Source organism: Bufo bufo, chromosome 4 (genome assembly GCF_905171765.1).
Source record: "Bufo bufo chromosome 4, aBufBuf1.1, whole genome shotgun sequence".
Lineage (NCBI taxonomy): Eukaryota > Metazoa > Chordata > Amphibia > Anura > Bufonidae > Bufo > Bufo bufo.
The window spans coordinates 182094527-182117683 of NC_053392.1; the positions used below are offsets into that span (position 1 = coordinate 182094527).

The 23157-nt window shown below is 45.1% G+C and overlaps 1 protein-coding gene across 1 annotated transcript in view; it reads right to left on the bottom strand.

Annotated features, from left to right (window-relative positions):
* The window catches only part of LOC120997842 (latexin-like), a 37487-nt gene that overhangs the window by 2155 nt on the left and 12175 nt on the right, over nucleotides 1–23157 (bottom strand). The window contains exons 2-4 of the mRNA XM_040428155.1: nucleotides 10666–10728; nucleotides 9771–9945; nucleotides 7097–7233 (exon numbers count right to left, since the gene is read on the bottom strand). Of these exons, the coding sequence (XP_040284089.1) occupies nucleotides 7097–7233; nucleotides 9771–9945; nucleotides 10666–10728 (375 nt within the window). The remainder of the gene's footprint in view (nucleotides 1–7096; nucleotides 7234–9770; nucleotides 9946–10665; nucleotides 10729–23157) is intronic.

Below are 23157 nucleotides of genomic sequence, written 5' to 3' on the forward strand. Positions count from 1 at the left end.
CCTCTATGACTGCGCACTGTGATCCGCCGCAATTAACCCCTCAGGTGCAGCACTTGAAGGGTTAATTGCGGCGGATCGCAGCGCGCAGTCATAGAGGCCGGGTATGGGATTGTCACTACCAGAGCTTTAAGAAGTTCTCACAGCTCTGTTTCTCCACCCCTTTGATGATGTCACTACTAGAGCTTGGAGGAGTTCTCACTGCTCTGTTTCTCCGCCCCTGTGATGAGGTTTTTACTTTCTGTTTCCTTCCTCCCAGCTGTTCCTCCTGCGTTTGATTTCCCTGCCTTTAAATCACCCCTCCTCATTTGTAGGGTGTGGATTATATTTCTCATTTGAGTTGTAGCTCTTGCTTGAGTATCTTCACTTGTAAGCTATCATTTCACTGGACCTGTGTTCTGCTGCAGCAAGTACTCTGGATATTGCCAGCTGTCTTTGGATCCGTCTTCTCTGCTGCTGCAGCTCCTTCAGCTAAGTGTGCAGACATTGTAGTGTCTGTTTATTTTCTGACTGGATCTGAGGCGACCACGGTTCCCTCCATATACTGAGCAGGGCACCGGTGGCCATGCCCCTTCCACTATTGTAGGGGTGGCCATGCCTCGTTCCACCATTTGGATCCGGGCATGTGCTTTAGCAGCATAGGGAGAGCTTTGAGGGTCTGACAGGGGTCACCCTTTATCCTCCCTAGTTTGGGTCCGGTCAGTAGCTCTATTTACTGTGTATGCTCTTGTTGCTCACATACAGCCGTGACATTATAATCCACCAAAACCGTCCTTTTTGACATGGATCCGCTTTCTGGCCTGGTTGACCGCATGCAGGGTCTTTCTTTGGAGGTAGCGGATCTCTGTCAATCTATGACTCAGCTTCAAGCATTGGGCTCTGCTCCGGCCCATGGAGTCTGTTGCGAGCCAAAGGTCTCACTTCCGGAAACGTTCTCCGGGGGCAGTGAGAATTTTGTTTGCTTCAGAGAGGCATGCAAACTCCATTTTTGCTTGTGTCCCCACTCCTCTGGTAATGAGGAGCAGAGGGTGAGGATTGTCATCTCCCTGCTCAGGGGTAATGCTCAGACTTGGGCTTTTTCGCTGCCATCAGGGGATCCCTCCCTTCGATCCGTGGAAAGATTTTTTGTGGCCCTGGGGCAGATATATGATGACCCAGATCGTGTTGCTCTGGCCGAATCTAACTTACGTTTTTTATGCCAGAACAAACTGTCTGCGGGGCTTTATTGTTCTGAATTTCGGAGATGGGCAGCTGATTCAGGTTGGAATGATGCTGCACTCCGGAGTCAGTTCTGTCATGGTCTCTCAGAGAGATTGAAAGATGCGTTTGCTTTCCATGAGAGACCAACGTCCTTAGAGTCTGCCATGTCATTGGCGGTACGCCTTGACAGGCGTCTAAGAGAAAGAAACGAGACCTCTCTGTCCTGCCATTGTCAGTCTAGGGGCAGTGGTGCGGACTCATTCAGTGTGCAGGGGCCTCATCCTGTCTCGCTCCCCTCTGAGGAGGAGCCCATGCAGCTAGGTCGACTTGCCCCTGATAAAAAAGGATTTAGTCCTCAGAGTATGGTGTGTTTTTGTTGTGTGGGCATAGGTCATTTGGCAAATGTTTGTCCGTCTAGGAGATTCTTGAACTGTACTAAGAGCGATAATAAGAGAAAAACCTCAAAAGGTAAAATCATCAAATTCTGCTTCATCTGCTACTTTGGGCAAAGTTGATGTAGGAATTGATGCTTTTCCTCTGACCTGCAGTTCCCGTTTTCTCCTGTCTGCCAGGGTGGCGCTAGAGAGCAAAGTCATTTCTTGTGAGATTTTTGTCGATAGTGGAGCGGCTGTCAATCTTATTGACACTCAATTTGTAGCCATGCATGCTTTTCAGGTTTGCACATTAGAAAAGGATATACCTGTTTTTGCTATTGACTCTGCTCCACTCTCACAGAGATCTCTGAAGGGCATTGTTCACAATATCCGGCTAGCTGTAGGTGACACTCATGTGGAGGATATATCTTGTTTTGTCCTTAAGGATTGCCTTCTCCTCTAGTTTTGGGGTTACCCTGGCTCACTAGACATAACCCCACTATTGATTGGCAAGGAAGGCAAATAAATGAGTGGAGTGACTTTTGTAGAGAGAATTGTCTCACAGCGACTTTTGCAGAGGTGTCTACTAAAACTGTGCCATCATTTCTCTCTGATTTCTCGGACGTGTTTTCCGAGAGCGGTGTTCAGGAGCTACCTCCTCACCGGGAGTTTGACTGTCCCATTAACCTCATTCCCGGCGCCAAGCTGCCAAAAGCACGCCTCTACAATCTCTCACAACCGGAAAGAATCGCAATGCGAACCTATATCTCCGAGAGTCTCGATAAGGGGCATATTCGTCCCTAAAAATCACATGTTGCCGCAGGTTTTTTTTTTGGTTAAAAAAAAAGATGGCTCTCTGAGACCTTGCCTAGATTTTAGGGAGCTGAACCGTATCACGATTCGCGATCCCCATCCCCTTCCTCTGATCCCGGACCTCTTCAACCAAATTGTTGGGGCCAAGGTTTTTTCCAAATTGGATTTGAGAGGCGCGTACAACCTGGTCAGGGTCAGAGAGGGGAATGAATGGAAAACGGCCTTTAATACCCCTAACGGGCATTTCGAGAATCTCGTTATGCCTTTAGGCCTGATGAATGCTCCGGCTGTCTTTCAGCATTTTGTTAATAGTATTTTCTACCATTTAATGGGGAAATTTGTATTGGTGTATCTTGATGATATTTTGATTTTTTCCCCTGATGTTCAGACCCATCAGGATCATCTTTTTCAGGTTCTGCAGATTCTGCGGGAAAATAAATTGTACGCCAAGCTGGAGAAATGTCTTTTTATGGTATCGGAGATTCAATTTCTGGGTTTTCTCCTCTCTGCTTCTGGTTTTCGCATGGATCCGGAGAAGGTCCGTGCTGTACTTGAGTGGGAGCTTCCTGAGAATCAGAAGGCATTGATGCGCTTTCTGGGTTTTGCGAACTATTACAGAAAGTTCATTTTGAATTATTCCTCTGTTGTCAAACCCCTCACTGACATGACAAAAAAGGGGGCGGATTTTTCCTCTTGGTCGGAGGAGGCGCTTGCAGCTTTTTTTAAGATTAAAGAGAGTTTTGCGTCTGCTCCCATCTTGGTGCATCCCGATGTTTCCTTACCTTTTATTGTTGAGGTGGATGCTTCCGAGGTGGGTGTGGGTGCGGTTTTGTCCCAGGGCCCTTCTCCTGCCAAATGGCGACCCTGTGCCTTTTTCTCTAAAAAACTCTCCCCGGCAGAGAGAAACTATGATGTGGGAGATAGGGAGTTGTTGGCCATCAAGTTGGCTTTTGAGGAATGGCGCCATTGGTTGGAGGGGGCCAGGCACCCTATCACCGTTTTTACCGACCATAAGAATCTGGCATACTTGGAGTCAGCCAGGCGTATGAATCCGAGACAGGCCAGATGGTCTCTGTTCTTCTCCAGATTCAATTTTGTTGTTACATTCCGCCCTGGGATCAAAAATGTGAAGGCTGATGCTCTCTCTCGTTGTTTTCCGGGAGGAGGAAACTCCGAGGACCCGGGTCCCATTTTGGCGGAGGGGGTAGTTGTTTCTGCTCTATATTCTGATTTGGAGGCCGAGGTCCAGGCTGCCCAGACTGAGGCACCTGTCCTTCTGGGAAGTTGTTTGTGCCTCCTGAGCTACGTCACAAACTCTTCAAGGAGCATCATGATACTGTTCTTGCTGGTCACCCCGGGAGTAGAGCCACGGTAGATTTCATTGCTCGGAGATTTTGGTGGCCGGCTCTTCGTAAGTCGGTGGAGGGTTTTGTGGCTGCTTGTGAGACGTGCGCCCGCGCTAAGGTCCCTCGTTCACGGCCTTCAGGTTCCCTTCTCCCGTTACCCATACCTTCCCGTCCTTGGACACACCTGTCCATGGACTTTATCACGGATCTTCCTCGTTCCTCAGGGAAGTCGGTGATCCTGGTGGTGGTGGACCGTTTTAGCAAGATGGCTCATTTCGTACCTTTCCCTGGTTTACCCAATGCTAAAACGTTGGCGCAAGCTTTTGTCGACCATATTGTTAAATTGCATGGCATTCCCTCTGATATTGTTTCCGATAGAGGCACGCAGTTTGTGTCCAGGTTCTGGAAGGCTTTCTGTTCTCGCCTGGGGGTTCGGCTGTCCTTCTCTTCTGCTTTTCACCCGCAGTCGAATGGTCAGACTGAGCGCCTCAATCAGAATCTGGAGACATATTTGCGCTGTTTTGTGGCAGAGAACCAGGAGGATTGGTGTTCATTTCTCCCTCTTGCTGAGTTTGCTCTGAACAACCGTCGTCAGGAATCTTCTGATAAGTCACCATTCTTTGGTGCATATGGGTTCCATCCGCAGTTTGGGACATTCTCGGGAGGGGCTCTTTCTGGTTTACCTGAGGAGGAGAGATTTTCCTCGTCTTTGTCTACCATTTGGCAAAAGATTCAGAGTAATCTTAGAAAGATGAGTGAGAAGTATAAGCGTGTGGCTGATGAGAGACGTGTGCCTGGTCCGGACCTGAATGTGGGTGATCTGGTGTGGTTGTCTACAAGAAATATTAAACTGAAGGTTCCCTCCTGGAAATTGGGTCCCAAGTTTATTGGGCCTTATAAAATCTTGTCAGTCATCAATCCTGTTGCCTTCCGTCTTGATCTTCCACGGGTTTGGAAGATACATAATGTATTTCACAGATCTCTCTTAAAACCATATGTCCAGCCCACGGTACCCTCCTCTTTGCCTCCTCCTCCGATTTTGGTTGATGGCAATCTGGAGTTTGAGGTTTCTAGAATTGTGGACTCTCGCATTGTCCGCGGTTCTCTTCAGTACCTCGTTCATTGGAAGGGTTATGGTCCTGAGGAGAGGATGTGGGTTCCGGTGTCGGACATTAAAGCCACTCGCCTCATCAGGGCATTTCATAGGGCTCATCCTGAGAAGGTGGGTCCTGGGTGTCCGGAGTCCACCCGTAGAGGGGGGGGGGGGGAACTCTCACTACCAGAGCTTTGAGACGTTCTCACAGCTCTGTTTCTCCACCCCTGTGATGATGTCACTACTAGAGCTTGGAGGAGTTCTCACTGCTCTGTTTCTCCGCCCCTGTGATGAGGTTTTTACTTTCTGTTTCCTTCCTCCCAGCTGTTCCTCCTCCGTTTGATTTCCCTGCCTTTAAATCACCCCTCCTCATTTGTAGGGTGTGGATTATATTTCTCATTTGAGTTGTAGCTCTTGCTTGAGTATCTTCACTTGTAAGCTATCATTTCACTGGACCTGTGTTCTGCTGCAGCAAGTACTCCGGATATTGCCAGCTGTCTTTGGATCCGTCTTCTCTGCTGCTGCAGCTCCTTCAGCTAAGTGTGCAGACATTGTAGTGTCTCTGTTTATTTTCTGACTGGATCTGAGGCGACCACGGTTCCCTCCATATACTGAGCAGGGCACCGGTGGCCGTGCCCCTTCCACTATTGTAGGGGTTACAGTGGTCATCAGTCTTAGGTACGCGGGCATGCCTCGTTCCACCATTTGGATCCGGGCATGTGCTTTAGCAGCATAGGGAGAGCTTTGAGGGTCTGACAGGGGTCACCCTTTATCCTCCCTAGTTTGGGTCCGGTCAGTAGCTCTATTTACTGTGTATGCTCTTGTTGCTCACATACAGTGCCTTTAAAGTTGGAACCTAACGAATATTAAGGATACGGTGGTACCTACAGTGACGGACATAGAAGAGATCAAGTTGGACTTTCCATTATAGTGCTGCCAACTAGGATCGAAGGACCTGGAGTGTCTTCTGCCCACTACACCCATTTCATGGTCCTTGTCCTTATTTCCCATCCTCTTGTTTGGTATCAGCAGTTCCTCTGTAAGGGCTTATGCGCACAAACTTATTTTTGTCCGTGTCCATTCCATTTTTTATTTTATTTTTTTGGAGGGATGAAGGGCCGTATGCAAAACCATTCACTACAATAGGGCCACAAAAAAACGGTTACTCAGTGTGCGTTCCTTGTTTGTATTTCCGTTCTGCGATACCGGCCGTGACATGGATATGGCCGGCCGGTATCGCAATACTTTTTTATGGTATCGAAATCGAATCAAAATTTTGGTATCGTGACAACCCTAAGTAAGACATGTTTTTTTTTTTTATTATACCGTAATTATATGTTTTTAAAATTTGGCGACTAAAAATGTAATTTGGCTCCTACATTTTTCAGGTTAGGAGCCAATGGCTCCTTGATATTTTTTTTAGTTTGGAGCCCTGAACTTGTTTAATTTTTTTTGCAGAACGGAAATACAAACAAGGAACGCACACTGAGTAACCGTTTTTTTGTGGCCCTATTGTAGTGAATGGTTTTGCATACGGCCCTTCATCCCTCCAAAAAAATAAAATAAAAAATGGAATGGACACGGACAAAAATAAGTTTGTGCGCATAAGCCCTTACAGAGGAACTGCTGATACCAAACAAGAGGATGGGAAATAAGGACAAGGACCATGAAATGGGTGTAGTGGGCAGAAGACACTCCAGGTCCTTCGATCCTAGTTGGCAGCACTATAATGGAAAGTCCAACTTGATCTCTTCTATGTCCGTCACTGTAGGTACCACCGTATCCTTATTATTCGTTAGGTTCCAACTTTAAAGGCACTGTCCATGATTTTACTACAGATGGACTATCATGATAGGCTATCAATATCTGATTAATAGGGGTCAGACACCCTGCACCCCTGCAGATCAGCATTTTCGGGTTAGCACTGGATCCCATTCACTTCAATGGGAGCAGTGCTGCAATAACCAGCTCCATTCACTACACAATGGCCGGAGCGCCAACTTATGTGGTGGAACTACACAGCTCCATCCATTGTCTAGTGGATGTAGGTGGTTATGACATAGTTGGTTGACTGTATCAAAGATTAGTAGTTCATCCACAATGATGTCACAAAAAACTATTGTATTTAATAACTATATAACTAAAATAACTATTCTGCTTGATCCATTCACCACCCTATAGCACTCCTATTGTCAAACACTGATTTTGAAGCAATAGGTAATAAAGTAATCATAAGAACACCAACGCTTAATATAAATTAATATTTTTCTTACCACTTGCTTTACAGATTTGATTTGCTGCATATTGTATTCATGGCCCTCTGTGGTCTTATCCCATATGACATAGCTGCTTCCCAATTTGGCCAGATTCCAAACCGGTACTAGTTGTGGTTCAATAAATCCAAAGCTGTCTGAGAAAATACAAACGAGAGACAGTAATTTATAATATGCTACCCCCAGTTTACAGCTGGACATTAATGCCACTGCTCACACCCTAAACAACAGGAGGAGGAAGATCTACCCAAAACTGAAATGTTCAGCTAATAAAAGGGGTTGGGCCAAGTTTTAAACAAAAGATATGGGATAAGTGTCATCAAAAAAAATTTCTGCCAGTTAGGCCCTTTTCACACGGGCGAGATTTCCGCGCGGGTGCAATGCGTGAGGTGAACGCATTACACCCGCACTGAATCCGGACCCAATCATTTCTATGGGGCTGTGCACATGAGCGGTGATTTTCACGCATCACTTGTGCGTTGTGTGAAAATTGCAGCATGCTCCTCTTTGTGCGTTTCTCACGTAACGCAGGCCCCATAGAAGTGAATGGGGCTGAGTGAAAATCGCAAGCATCCGCAAGCAAGTGCAGATACGGTGTGATTTTCACGCACGGTTGCTAGGTGATGATCGGGATGGAGACCCGATCATTATTATTTTCCCTTATAACATGGTTATAAAGGGAAAATAATAGCATTCTGAATACAGAATGCATAGTACAATAGGGCTGGAGGGGTTAAAAAAAATTTTTTTACTCACCTTAATGCACTTGTTTGCGCAGCCGGCATCTCTTCTGTCTTCTTTTGTGAATAGGACCTTTGATGACGTCACTACGTTCATCACATGGTCCGTCACATGATCCATCACCATAGTGATGGATCATGTGACGGACCATGTGATGAGCGTAGTGACGTCATCCAAGGTCCTATTCCTCACAGAACAAGACAAAAGAGATGCCGGCTGCGCGAACAAGTGGATTAAGGTGAGTTTAATTTTTTTAATTTTTTTTTTAACCTCTCTAGCCCTATTGTACTATGCATTCTGTATTCAGAATGCTATTATTTTCCCTTATAACCATGTTATAAGGGGAAAAAATACAATCTACACTACAACTAACCCAAACCTGTTCGGGTCTGGGTACCAAAGTCAGTTTTTTATCACACGCCGGCAAAACACATTGCACCCGCACGATAAAAACTGAACATCGGAACGCAATCGCAGTCAAAACTGACTGCAATTGCGTTCCTACTCGCACAGGTTTGCCGCAATGCACCGGGACGCATCCGGACACGCTCGTCTGCAAGGGGCCTTAGGGCTGTTTCACACGAACGAGTCCATTGTGGGAATCATGCTCCAAGTGTGAGCGCGATCCTCCGTTCCGGACATGCAGGAGTATATAGCGTTATCCTGATTTATAATGCCGTGTGCCTCTGCTTGACCTTTTTACTACAGGATCATAGTGACATAAAGCTGTCAGTATGATCCTGTAGAAATAAGGTCAAGCAAAGGCACACGGCATTATAAATCATGATAATGCCGTGCGCTCCTGCAAGTCCAGAATGGAGGATCACACTTACACACGGAGCGCGATTCCTGCAATGGACTCGCTCGTGTGAAACAGCCCTTAGAACCAAATAATGACACATTTGTTTCTTTTATAATCAGTTTTTATTTTATGATTGTAGAGTGTTTTATTCTATTTCCTGAACATGATTATGGAGGCAGCCATCTTGCCTGGGCCGTTTTAACAGAATGTAACGATATACTTTACAGCAGCCACCATGGGCCATAGACACAATGGACAGGAGATGACTCACTGACTTCGATGAGATAGTTCACTAGGCATGCTCTGTGACCTGTGCAGAGGTCAGGAGGGAGTAGATAAGCTGTGATATCACCAATTGGGAATGGTGGATCCTTTGTTACAGTATCTATACAGAGGTAATATCTGTCATTGTAAATCTGCCTGTGATGCCAGTATACTGATCTGTACAGTGAAAGAAGTCACACCTATTATTAGGCTTAGTGAACAGTGCAAAAACTGCAGGATTTTAGGATTTTTTTTATAACATAACCAGCTACCAAACCTATTTTTAAAGATTTTTTGGTTTGACATGATCTAAACAATAGTTCATTGTCGTATGACACTTTCCCTTTAAAACTGGCAAACACCCTTTAAAAGGGAATCTATCACTAGGAAATTCACTGATAAACCAGGCTCAATGCCTTGCAGGGCTAGCTCAGCTGAATGTAATGATAACTTTCACTTAGCGATCTATTGCTTTATTCTGGAGAAAAACACCTTTAATCCATATGCAAATGAGAAACTGAGTGCACCGAGGGTGGGCCCAAGTCACTATGTGCACCCTTCCTCCTTCAGCTTCCTTTGCCAGCCCCTCCCTCTTCTTTATTTACAGTGTCAGCTGAGATGACTATGCAGGAACTTGACCCTATCAATCAATCAAGAAGAGGCAAGGGCTGGCAGAGGAAGCAGAAGGTGCACAGAGTGGCCTGGGCCCACCCTCAGTGCACTCAACTGCTCATTTGCATATGGATTAAAAGTGCTTTTTCTCCAAAATGAAGCAACGAACCGCTAAGTGAAAGCTTATCATTACATTCAGCTAGCCGCATTTTTTTTTGGGGGGGGGTGGGCACAGACTTTAATTACAGGTCTCACCAGGAATGTTTTCTCCAGTGATAGGTACAGTCTGGGACTTCATCAACTTGTAGAAGTTGTAGTCATCATCACTAGCTTGCTTCTGGATCTTGGTGCTAGAACAGTTGACATTTATGGCTGGTCGCGGTTTCTCTTCTTGGAAGAAAACGGTTGCTGTGCAAAATCCTATATTTTCCTAAAGAACAGAAAAAATACTGAAATATCTACTTCAGATACAGTCATCCCTAAATCACTGTAGTTCACAATACGGAGAGCCATAGTTTATCATGTCTGACAGTATACCCTACGTCTACACTGCAACTCCCAGTATCTCAGGTATAGGCAGACTAAGGCCTTTTGCACAGGAACGTTGTGCATCCGTTCCGTGCATTGGGGACCGCCGGGACGGATCGAGACCCATTCAACTTTAATGGGTCCGTGATCTGATCGCACCGCAAAAAAATAGAACAAGTTCTATTTTTTTGCGGTGTGGAGGCACGGACAGAAACACCACGGAAGCACGGATACGGAAGACATACGGATGCATTTCCGTATGTGTTCCGTTTTTTTGTGGACCCTTTGACTTGAATGGAGCCAAGCTCCGTGATTTGCGGACAAGAATAGGACATGCTCTATCTTTTCACGGTACGGAAATACTGAAACGGAATGCACACGGAGACACTTCAGTTTTTTTTGTTGAACCGTTGAAATGAATGGTTCAGTATATGTACCGCATACTGAACTCAAAAAACGGACAGTATACTGAACGCAAAATACTGTCGTGTGCATGAGCCCTAATACTGCCACCAATTACCCAATGAACGAGCAAACGTTTAACGGGGAATTGCCGGGAAGGAACGCTTCCCTCCCAACAATGGTCTGCCTGATCTTTTACTCTAATACAGCCCTAACTTACCATTGTTTGAGACACCCGAGCAGTAAATTCCACATAGTATTTATGTCCAATTTCAGGAACATACTAAAAGAAAAAAGAAATGCGATTAGCAAAGACACAGAGGCAGATATTACTAAAAGGTGTAATCTATAGTAAATAGTTGTGGAAGTCTGTAAATATATTGTATTACATATCTTGTAATGATTCTGAGCTGCAGTCACTGTCACATTAACGCCAGATCAAGAGAAAAAAGGGGCAGAAGTCCAGTTAGAAGTTCCTCTGTCCCATCCACCCTCGTTTGTAGAAAACTGAGACACGGGTTTTTCCAAGTAAATGGGCCTGCGTTGTATGTCTGTGCACAGAGGATCTGCGGGGTCCTGGCAGTTAGACCCTGGCATTTTTTTACGCCATGCTGCATACACAAGTATGGCCAATACCTCTCCACTAGAAGGCAGAAATCAGTACTGGTGTATACAGTCGGGGGATTCTGTTGTGTTGCATGTCCCTTGATGTTCTCCAAAATGATGAAGCTCTGATTGATTGCGACCTGTAAAGACCACTAATCATAATGAATTCTTGAGACAGTTTTAGGGTGCTTTCACACATAGTTTTTTGCGTTTTTAGTTTTTGCACCCGAGTTCTTTTGGTGTGTTTTTCCTGCCAAACCACCAGCTCCAGATGTTAACTGTAGGTCTGTGGGAAATCTCAAATTCAAGACAGACACACAAGTGTTTTTTTTTTGTTTTGTTTTTTGCTTCTGATGCTTTTATTAACTACTAGGCACTTTAGTCTTTCTTGCTTCTTTCCAAAAAAATGCAGCATTCTGGAGCTCTTGGCACTTTTTCACATCTCCTTCTCTATAGCAGAAAAACCCCATAAAGAAAATACTAGTGATAAGACACAATGGGACAAAGAATATATCTGTGGTTATTCTGCCATTTATTACTGGTAAAAAAAAACACACCAGAACTGAATGCATGTCTGTTCAAGAATGAAAGTGTGGAAGACTTATTATTATAAAATTATTCCTATTAATAATAATTTTCTAGGAGTTTGTGTACATGTGATGTGGTCCCATTTTTATTAGTAAAACCAAATGTAAAATATTCTTAGAAATTGGATTGACATTTAATTAAAAGTCATTTTAAGCATAACTACAATTAGTGTTTTATGCAATTTTAGTAGTGGTTTAGTAGCAGGTTATGTAGCTAAATGATCTGGAATTTAAGGTTTTAGCACTTGGTCACATTTGAACACGGCATCTGAGGGGTTACAATGGCTGCGATCAGCATTACCATCAATCACAGACATTAGACCCGGGCCTCTGCTGTATAATACACCAGAAACCCGGTGGTTATGGTGCCTGCTGCGCTTGCGAGCAGGCGCCATGTTTAACCACCTCCGGACCGCCTAACGCAGATTCGCGTTCCGGAGGTGGCAGCGCTGCGCACAATCACGCATCTACGCGTCATCTCGCGAGATTTCCTGTGAACGCGCGCACACAGGCGCGCGCGCTCACAGGAACGGAAGGTAAGAGAGTGGATCTCCAGCCTGCCAGCGGCGATCGTTCGCTGGCAGGCTGGAGATGTGTTTTTTTTAACCCCTAACAAGTATATTAGACGCTGTTTTGATAACAGCGTCTAATATACCTGCTACCTGGTCCTCTGGTGGTCCCCTTTGTTTGGATCGACCACCAGAGGACACAGGTAGCTCAGTAATATGTTGCACCAAGCACCACTACACTACACCCCCCCCCCTGTCACTTATTAACCCCTTATTCACCCTTGATCACCCCTGATCACCCCATATAGACTCCCTGATCACCCCCCTGTCATTGATCACCCCCCTGTCATTGATAACCCCCTGTAAGGCTGCATTCAGAGGTCCGTATGAATTTTACGGATCCACTGATAGATGGATCGGATCCGCAAAACACATACGGACGTCTGAATGCAGCCTTACAGGGGAGTGATCAATGACGGAGGTGATCACCCCATATAGACTCCCTGATCAACCCCCTGTCATTGATAACCCCCTGTAAAGCTCCATTCAGATGTCCGCATGATTTTTACGGATCCACTGATAGATGGATCGGATCCGCAAAACGCATACGGACGTCTGAATGGAGCCTTACAGGGGCGTGATCAATGACTGTGGTGATCACCCCATATAGACTCCCTGATCACCCCCCTGTCATTGATTACACCCCTGCCATTGATCAACCCCCTGTAAAGCTCCATTCAGATGTCCGCATGATTTTTACGGATCCACTGATAGATGGATCGGATCCGCAAAACACATACGGACGTCTGAATGCAACCTTACAGGGGAGTGATCAATGACGGAGGTGATCACCCCATATAGACTCCCTGATCACCCCCCTGTCATTGATAACCCCCTGTAAGGCTCCATTCAGAGGTCCGTATGAATTTTACGGATCCACTGATAGATGGATCGGATCCGCAAAACACATACGGACGTCTGAATGCAGCCTTACAGGGGAGTGATCAATGACTGTGGTGATCACCCCATATAGACTCCCTGATCACCCCCCTGTCATTGATTACACCCCTGTCATTGATCAACCCCCTGTAAAGCTCCATTCAGATGTCTGCATGATTTTTACGGATCCACTGATAGATGGATCGGATCCGCAAAACACATACAGTCGTCTCCCTTCCAGGGGGATTGATCACCCCAAATAGACTCCCTAATCACCCCCATGTCATTGATCACCCCACTGTCAGGCTGCATTCAGATGTCCGTATGATTTTTACGGATCCACGGATACATGGATCGGATCCGCAAAACACATACGGACATCTGAATGGAGCCTTACAGGGGGGTGATCAATGACAGGGGGGTGATCACCCCATATAGCCTCTCTGATCACCCCCCTGTCATTGATCACCCCCCCTGTCATTGATCACCCCTCTGTAAGGCTCCATTCAGACATTTTTTTGGCCCAAGTTAGCGGAATTATTATTTTTTTTTCTTACAAAGTATCATATTCCACTAACTTGTGTCAAAAAATTTAATCTCACATAAACTCACCATACCCCTCACGGAATCCAAATGCGTAAAACTTTTTAGACATTTATATTCCAGACTTCTTCTCATTTGGGCCCCTTAGCGCATCTAGGCTGCAAAAAAGTGTCACACATCTGGTATCGCCGTACTCAGGAGAAGTTGGGGAATGTGTTTTGGGGTGTCATTTTACATATACCCATGCTGGGTGAGAGAAATATCTTGGTCAAATCCCAACTTTGTATAAAAAAAATGGGAAAAGTTGTCTTTTGCCAAGATATTTCTCTCACCCAGCATGGGTATATGTGAAATGACACCCCAAAACACATTCCCCAACTTCTCCTGAATACGGCGATACCACATGTGTGACACTTTTTTGCAGCCTAGGTGGGCAAAGGGGCCCATATTCCAAAGAGCACCTTTAGGATTTCACAGGTCATTTACCTACTTACCACACATTAGGGCCCCTGGAAAATGCCAGGGCAGTATAACTACCCCACAAGTGACCCCATTTTGGAAAGAAGACACCCCAAGGTATTCCGTGAGGGGCATGGCGAGTTCCTCAAATTTTTTATTTTTTGTCACAAGTTAGTGGAAAATGATGATTTTTTTTTTTTCTTACAAAGTCTCATATTCCACTAACTTGTGACAAAAAATAAAAAATTCTAGGAACTACCCCACAAGTGACCCCATTTTGGAAAGAAGACACCCCAAGGTATTCCGTGAGGGGCATGGCGAGTTCCTCGAATTTTTTATTTTTTGTCACAAGTTAGTGGAAAATGAGACTTTGTAAGAAAATAAAAATTCAGGAGAAGTTGGGGAATTTGTTTTGGGGTGTCATTGTACATATACCCATGCTGGGTGAGATAAATATCTTGGTCAAATGCCAACTTTGTATAAAAAAAAAGGTAAAAGTTGTCTTTTGCCAAGATATTTCTCTCACCCAGCATGTGTATATGTAAAATGACACCCCAAAACACATTCCCCAACTTCTCCTGAATACGGAGATACCAGATGTGGGACACTTTTTTGCAGCCTAGGTGGGCAAAGGGGCCCATATTCCAAAGAGCACCTTTCGGATTTCACTGGCCATTTTTTACAGAATTTGATTTCAAACTCCTTACCACACATTTGGGCCCCTAGAATGCCAGGGCAGTATAACTACCCCACAAGTGACCCCATTTTGGAAAGAAGACACCCCAAGGTATTCCGTGAGGGGCATGGCGAGTTCCTAGAATTTTTATTTTTTGTCACAAGTTAGTGGAATATGAGACTTTGTAAGAAAAAAATAAAAAATAAAAAATCATCATTTTCCGCTAACTTGTGACAAAAAATAAAAAGTTCTATGAACTCACTATGCCCATCAGCGAATACCTTAGGGTGTCTACTTTCCGAAATGGGGTCATTTGTGGGGTGTTTGTACTGTCTGGGCATTGTAGAACCTCAGGAAACATGACAGGTGCTCAGAAAGTCAGAGCTGCTGCAAAAAGCGGAAATTCACATTTTTGTACCATAGTTTGTTAACGCTATAACTTTTACCCAAACCATTTTTTTTTTACCCAAACATTTTTTTTTTATCAAAGACATGTAGAACAATAAATTTAGAGCAAAATTTATATATGGATCTCGTTTTATTTGCAAAATTTTACAACTGAAAGTGAAAAATGTCATTTTTTTGCAAAAAAATCGTTAAATTTCGATTAATAACAAAAAAAGTAAAAATGTCAGCAGCAATGAAATACCACCAAATGAAAGCTCTATTAGTGAGAAGAAAAGGAGGTAAAATTAATTTGGGTGGTAAGTTGCATGACCGAGCAATAAACGGTGAAAGTAGTGTAGGTCAGAAGTGTAAAAAGTGGCCTGGTCTTTCAGGGTGTTTAAGCACTGGGGGCTGAGGTGGTTAAAGACCAGATTTTAAACGACACGTGTGTTTGCGACTTTTTTTGAAAAGCCGCAAAGGTCAGATTTACGCTGCCCTCACCACTTTTCAGAAAGGAGGTATGGCAAGGCCAGAAAGGGAGCTTGACCAGCCACTGCAACAAATTTATCTTCATTTACTCCAGCGTCCCTGGCCCTTATCTGTGCCCCCCTGGCCTATGCCCCCCCTGGCCTCTGTCTAAACCTCCCTGGCCCTTATCTGTGCCCCCTCCCTGACCCTTATCTTGCTGTTCTGCCATGTACTACTGCTTATTTTGTTGTTCTTATATAAGCAGAGGGTGTGCGCTTATATGTGCCATAATAAGCACTAGTACATGGCGGAACAGCGGGCAGAAAGGGGAGGCTGCCATGTACAATGACACTACATGACAGACAGCGTGTGTGTGTATATATATATATTATATAGGAAAAGGATGGCGTGGCAGCCTGGTCTGGTCTAGATCGTGACTAGCCAAAGGAGTGGGGTTTACACAGGAGGAGGGAGTATGCGAAGCGTAGGGGGGCCCCATACAAAAATTTGCTGTGGGGCCCAGTCACTTCTAGCTACGCCCCTGTGTCCATCACTTTACCAGAAAAAAAAAAATTGTGCAGCATGCTGCAATAATTTTCCTGCCGTTCTGCCACAGAATCTGTGACGGAGTTACAATGCAGATATAAACCTTATACAGAATACTGCATTCATTGTCACTGGCAGATCTAGGATACATGTTGAATGTGTACATGTGCGTGTATAATCCCTGTGGGTATAAATAGCCAGAAACCTTAGCATCATTCCAGAGCTGTACTCAGCCTTCCCGTAGAAAAGCCCACTTCTATGTAGACCTGTTAGGCTGCCAGATTTCCAGCATTCAGCACAGTGACATCTCCACTTCTATATTACAGTGCATACATCCCCCAGAGACACTGGCACTCCTGTCCCTAGTCTGTGTCCGGTATTGTAAATGCCATTGTAGACACATTCACTTGTGTGACATGTTTCCATAAGGAACTCAGAATCCACCTCTAATACAAAGGACACAGAACTGCTTTAAAGAGATCTGGAGGACAGCTTTGGGGGGGACTCCCATTTCTCTTGATCATCTTTGAGATGTTTCTACACCTTGATTGGCCTCAGCTGAAAATGCATATCAGAGCAAAAACCAAGCCATGAGAAGGGAAGAACTGCTTGTAGAGCCCAGAGACAGGATTGTATGGAGGCACAGATATGAAGGGTACAAAACAAAATTCTGCTGCACTGAAAATGCAATTCTAAGCACCATGTTTGGAGAAAACCAGGGACTGCCCAATATGCCCCTTTCAACGAGCAAGTGTCACACTGCGGACTTGCAGCACAGCTCCCATCCTGAATTTCCAGCACTGCCGGGGTCGCAGTAGCATTATATTGATTTATGTTGTTATGTAACCCTTAGGCCCCTTTCACATGGGCGTCACGGAAGAGGTCCGGATGCGTTGCGTGTGCATTGCGGGAAACTCACGCGAGTGCGCACGCAATTTCAGTCAGTTTTGTCTGCAATTGAGTTGTTGTTTTTTCCGCGCGCAAAGTGTTTTAATGCGTTTTGCACGCGTGTGATAAAAAACTAAATATGGTACCCAGACCCGAACCCGGACTTCTTCACTGAAGTTTGGGTTTGGGTTCAGTGTTCTGTAGATTTTATTATTTTCTATTATAACATGGTTATAATGGAAAATATTAGCATTCTTTAATACAGAATGCAAAGTATAATGTCCCTTGAGGGTTAAAAAAATAATAAAAAAATTACTCCCCTCATCCACTTGATCGTGCAGCCGTTATAGTCTTCTTTCTTCTTGCAGGACCTGCAAAAGGACCTGCACTGACGTTATCGCACTCACCACGTGGTGAGCACGGTGACGTCAACGCAGGTCCTGCTGAATGAAAATAGAAGATCCTTCTATCTTCATTCAGCAGGACCTGCGTTGACGTCCGCGTGGTGAGTGCGATGACGTCAGCGCAGGTCCTTTTGCAGGTCCTGCAAGAAGAAAGAAGACGATAACGGCTGCACGATCAAGTAGTGAATGTGTCTACAATGGCATTTACAATAGAAGATCCTTCTATCTTCATTCAGCAGGACCTGCGCTGACGTCACCGTGCTCACCACGTGGTGAGTGCGATAACATCAGTGCAGGTCCTTTTGCAGGTCCTGCAAGAAGAAAGAAGACGATAACGGCTGCGCAATCAAGTGGATGAGGTGAGTAATTTTTTTATTATTTTTTTAACCCTCAAGGGACATTTTACTTAGCATTCTGTATTAAAGAATGCTATTATTTTCCATTATAACCATGTTATAATAAAAAATAATAAAGTGAATGGCCCTCATCCCTATTTATTATTGATTGCGGATGCAATGCGATTTTCACGCAGCCCCATTCACTTCTATGGGGCCTGCGTTTCGTAAAAAACGCAGAATATAGAACATGCTGCGTTTTTCATGCAATGCAGAACTGATGCGTGAAAAAAAAAACGCTCATGTACATAGACCTATTGAAATAAATGGGTCAGGATTCAGTGTGGGTGCTATGCGTTCATGTCATGCATTGCATGACGTGTGAAAGGGGCCTTAGGGTGCTGGCACACAGTGCAGTTCTGACATGCAGTTCTGATGCAGTTTTTTATTGTAGCCAGCTGAAATTTATTAAATCATTCCCACTATAAATAACACCAGGCTTTAACAAGACTGCTAAACTGGCTAAATTGAAAACTGCATCCTGAATGCATGTCAGACCTGCACTGTGTGCCAGCCCCCTGACTGCCACAGCTTCTAACAACACATGGCTGGTGGCAGTTAAAGATTTAAACTGAGCACGTTCGACCAACTCAGTGAGACGGACAAAAAAAATAAGGAAAAGAACAAACAGCAGGTGGCGCTGTACAGATATATTTTATTGAATAGCTCACTGGCTATACAAAAATTTTAATTACATGCAATTGCAAAAGTATTCAGATCCAGGTGCTGGTTTGAAAAATCTAGTATATGCTTCAAGACACAAGACTCTTATTGCAGCCTTTGGGATTAGTCCAGTCTGACAATGTGGTCCTTGGAGCTTTTCAGCCTTCATAAGGGGGCAGCAAAACAGCAGAAGTGACGTATCCATGAACATTGTGACCAACCACATCTTTCACCGTAACTGAAGATGTAGAAAGCTGCAAAAACTGCGGCTCGGATGCGGACCCGAAAAACGGTTGTGTGCATGGGGCCTTACTGTCTATGGGTCGAATTAGGCTGCCTAGGCAGATCTGCTGTGGATTTTAAAGATAAGGCTAGCTTCACATCTGCAATGGGCTCTGGCCTCTTTCTGGCATGGGTGCCAGGTTTCAACCGGAAAAAAGGTGCATGCACAGGTTGGGCACTCATGCAAGAAACCAATTGTAGTCATTGGGATCCGGTAGTCAGTGGCGTCACCAGGGGGGGGCTAGAGGGGGCCACGGCCCCCCCATGTGCCCCCTCAACTAAAATGCCCCCAAACTGAGCGGCTGCAGCCGGGCACAGGGAGATGAGCGCTTCCATTGCGCTCATATCCATAGTCATCTGCCTGTGCTGCGGCGGGGAGGGAGGGAGAGGCGTGTTCCTTCACCTTCCTCTGATAGGCTGCAGGCACTAGGCCGGCAGCCTATCAGAGGCCGGCGCGATGACGTCCTCGCACCGCCTGAGCCATACAGCGCGGGACACAGGCCGGAAGAGGCCTGCATCGCATCGCTGACATGGAGGAGGTAAATATAAGTTTATTTTTTTTTTTTACAATAGTTTTACAGGCACATTGGGGGAGCTTATTACTGGCACATGATGGGGAGGGGGCTTATTACTGGCACATGATGGGGAGAGGGCTTATTACTGGCACATGATGGGGAGGGGGCTTATTACTGGCACATGATGGGGGCACTTATTACTGGCACATGATGGGGGCACTTATTACTGGCACATTATTAGTGGGGACTATAGGGGCATCTACTGAGGCCACAAATAAGAGGTATTTTATATGGGGGGGCTATGTACAGTAGCATTTTATACTGGGACACATTATGGTGGGTACTATGGGGAAGGGGGAGAGGAGTACTATGGAGTCATCTACGGGGGGCACTAAGAAGGGGTATTTTATACTGGTACATTATGGGGGGCACTAGGAGGAAGGGGGGAGAGGAGCACTATGGGGGCATTTACTGGGGGCACTATATAGGGGTATTTTATACTGGCACATTATGGGGGCACTATGGGGACATAAGCTCAACTGGGGGCATTACAAGGGGGTATTTTTTTGCATTGTCACATTATAAGGAGAATTATTTTTACTGGGGGGGGGGGGCGGGCATTATGATGGGCTTCATTACTCCCCCATGGTATGACCCCCTAGTAGCAGCACCAGCCTCTCCCTGCTCTGCTATCCCTCTGCCCCTTCTCCAAATCCTTATTATGAAATCTTTCTCATTAGGATAAAACACATCAGCTCCGCCGAGCCCCCCAGCCAAGTGTTGAAGTGGTGTCCGAGATCCCCAAGGGTCAAGCCAAGTAATTGTAAGTTTTCATGTGAAATATGTTTGTTATACACATATAGCATACACTGTGCCCCACAATATACAGTATACCTCTACACTGTGCCTCACAATATACAGTATACCGCTACACTGTGCCACACAATATACAGTATACCTCTACACTCTGCCCCACAATATACAATATACCTCTACACTGTGCCCCACAATATACAGTATACCTCTACACTGTGCCCCACAATATACAGTATACCTCTACACTGTGCCCCACAATATACAGTATACCTCTACACTGTGGAGTCTGTTCTATAAGCACCCTTGTTCTGTGGCGGCGGACAGAAAATAATCTGGAAGTGCCCCTCCCGAGACCAGGCTCTGGATCCGCCACTGGACCGCTCCCAGGAGTGTACATTTCTTCTAAACTGTAATCCGTATCCTCGAACCTGCAGAAATCAGCACTCGCTCGGTAACAACTAACAGGCAGTGCCTGTAGGCTGTAGCCTGGCCCTGTTACCGAAGCTAGCCGAGTGGTGGAAGGTTAAGATACTAGTAGAGATGAGCGGCCGCTTAATCCTGATTTAAAGTTAAAGTTACTGCAGGATATGGATTACAGTTTAGAAATGTCAAATGTACACTCGTGTGAGCGGCGGGGAGGGAGATCTGTGGATGATACTGTTATAGGGAGGGGGATCTGTGGATGACACTGTTATAGGGAGGAGGATCTGTGGATGACACTGTTATAGGGAGGGGGATCTGTGGATGACACTGTCAGGGGGTGGATCTGTGGATGACACATATAGCATAAGATGCTATATACGGTATGTGTCATCCACATATCCCCCCCATAGCAGTGTCATCCACAGATCCCCCTCCCTATAACAGTGTCATCCACAGGCAACTAGGACATGTTGAAATCTGAGTGATTGTTTTTTTTTTTTTAAAACCACAGACAGCAGAACTTTTCTTCCCTGTTGCGGTTTTAGGTATTGGGTAAAGTATCGCAGCATTACTAAGCATACTTGTGTAAATGTATCGTTGTTATAGCTGCCCCCCCCCCCCCCCCCCTACTTTTGTCCTGGCCCCTAGTGTGCCCCCTCAAAATTTGAAAGCTAGAGACGCCACTGCTGGCAGTGAATGGCAGTTGCAGAGAGAGCAGAGCCTCTAGGTGTAATGGAAACACCCACGTTGCTCCCAGAGGCTCATTTACATATAATAAAACATCATTCTCTCAGCAATGCGGGCACATATGAACATGGGACCAACACAGGCGTCTTCAGATACCAAGCGCACATGTAACAGGTTATGGAGCTTGTGAATGGCGCAAAAAATACTCCATTTACTTGCATTGCTAGAGGACTGTCTGGATTAAGGCATCACACACAATCCACAATGTGTGAACATGGCTTAGAGGTTCCAATATTTTCAGCTATAAGCAAAATGACTGGAGTGTTTTCCTACTATACATGAGCAGGCTTCCTTGCTCCATTCTGGTCTTCTGGTAGCACATGTAATAAAATCTTCTCATCTTGTTACCACCACTAGGAGGGCGATTTGTAAGATTCAGGTCAATATAGTAAATACAGCTGTATAGAGATCTGACAGATAGTGATGGATGGAACAGCCAAGACTTTCAGAAGTATTTGAATGAATGTATGGATGAATGTAGAGAGGTGCAGCACTGCACCAGTTATATTAGGAAATGCCTCGAATCATTTATACAGCGGTACAGTTCAGATTCTGATACCACCTGGTACGAGAGATAATGCTTAGGGACTCCGAAAAGACTGACGCACAGAGCATTCTCTGCCATGACGACTAGAACAGAGAAACCTCAGACCTAATCACAGTGGAAATAGGATTCTGAGAGCCCGAGAGACTGAAATCCATAGTAACATCCTACTGTACTCACTTAGGACTAAGTAATGTCAAAGTCTATAGATTTACAGAAAAAGACGGCAACTTATCACACAGATGTTCAGTTTTTTTTTTTTAAGTGTGTTACTTTTTAAGTAACAGGATTAGATGGCTTCTGGATTATCAAATGCTCTGGATTATCAGAAGGATGCGGAAAACAATCTATGCTATCACACACACAGAGGCCTCATATCAGCTGTGAAATTATTTTGCAGAATTAGGCCTCCTTCACACGACCGTATGGCTTTTTCAGTATTTTGCGGTCCGCAAAAAATACGGATGACGTCCGTGTGCATTCTGTATTTTGCGGAACGAAACAGCTGGCCCCTGATAGAACATGACGGACAAGGATAGTACTGTTCTATCTTTGAACGGAACGGAAAAACGGAAACAGAAGGCATATGGAGTACCTTCCGTTTTTTTTTTTGCGGATCCATTGAAATGAATGGTTCGGTATACGGTCCGTATACGGAACGCAAAAAATGGAACGTAAACGAAAAAAAAAAACGTTTGTATGCAAGAGGCCTTATCCTGGATGCTGGGTAAGGCCAAGGTCACACTTCAGTTATTTGGTCAGTAATTTCCGTCAGTAAGGGTCCATTGACACGTCCGTAGAATGGGTCCGCATCCGTTCCGTGGGCCACACGGAGACACTATATACGCTGGCAGCGGGCCACAAGGAGACATTATATACTGTATAATCGAAAATATAGGAAATCCAGCTCAAGAAATGGTGGAAAAATTTGTAACTTTATTGCGGCATAAAATCTTCGACAGAAACAGGAATGTTCGGTTACGTGTTTCAGACCACTAAAAAATATCGGTCCTTCCTCATGACTTTTGTCATGAGGAAGGACCGATATTTGTTAGTGGTCTGAAACGCGTAACCGAACATTCCTGTTTCTGTCGAAGATTTTATGCCGCAATAAAGCTACGAATTTTTCCACCATTTCTTGAGCTGGATTTCCTATATTTTCGAATTTACCATTACGCATCCGGGTGCGTCATCCGTGCTCGACTGGTGAAGGGGAAGGTGAGAGCTGCTGTGTGCTTAATGTGATTAATAACTGTATGGAATGGCTGCTAGGCAGACAGAGGACCACAAGGAGACATTACACACCGTATGGGCT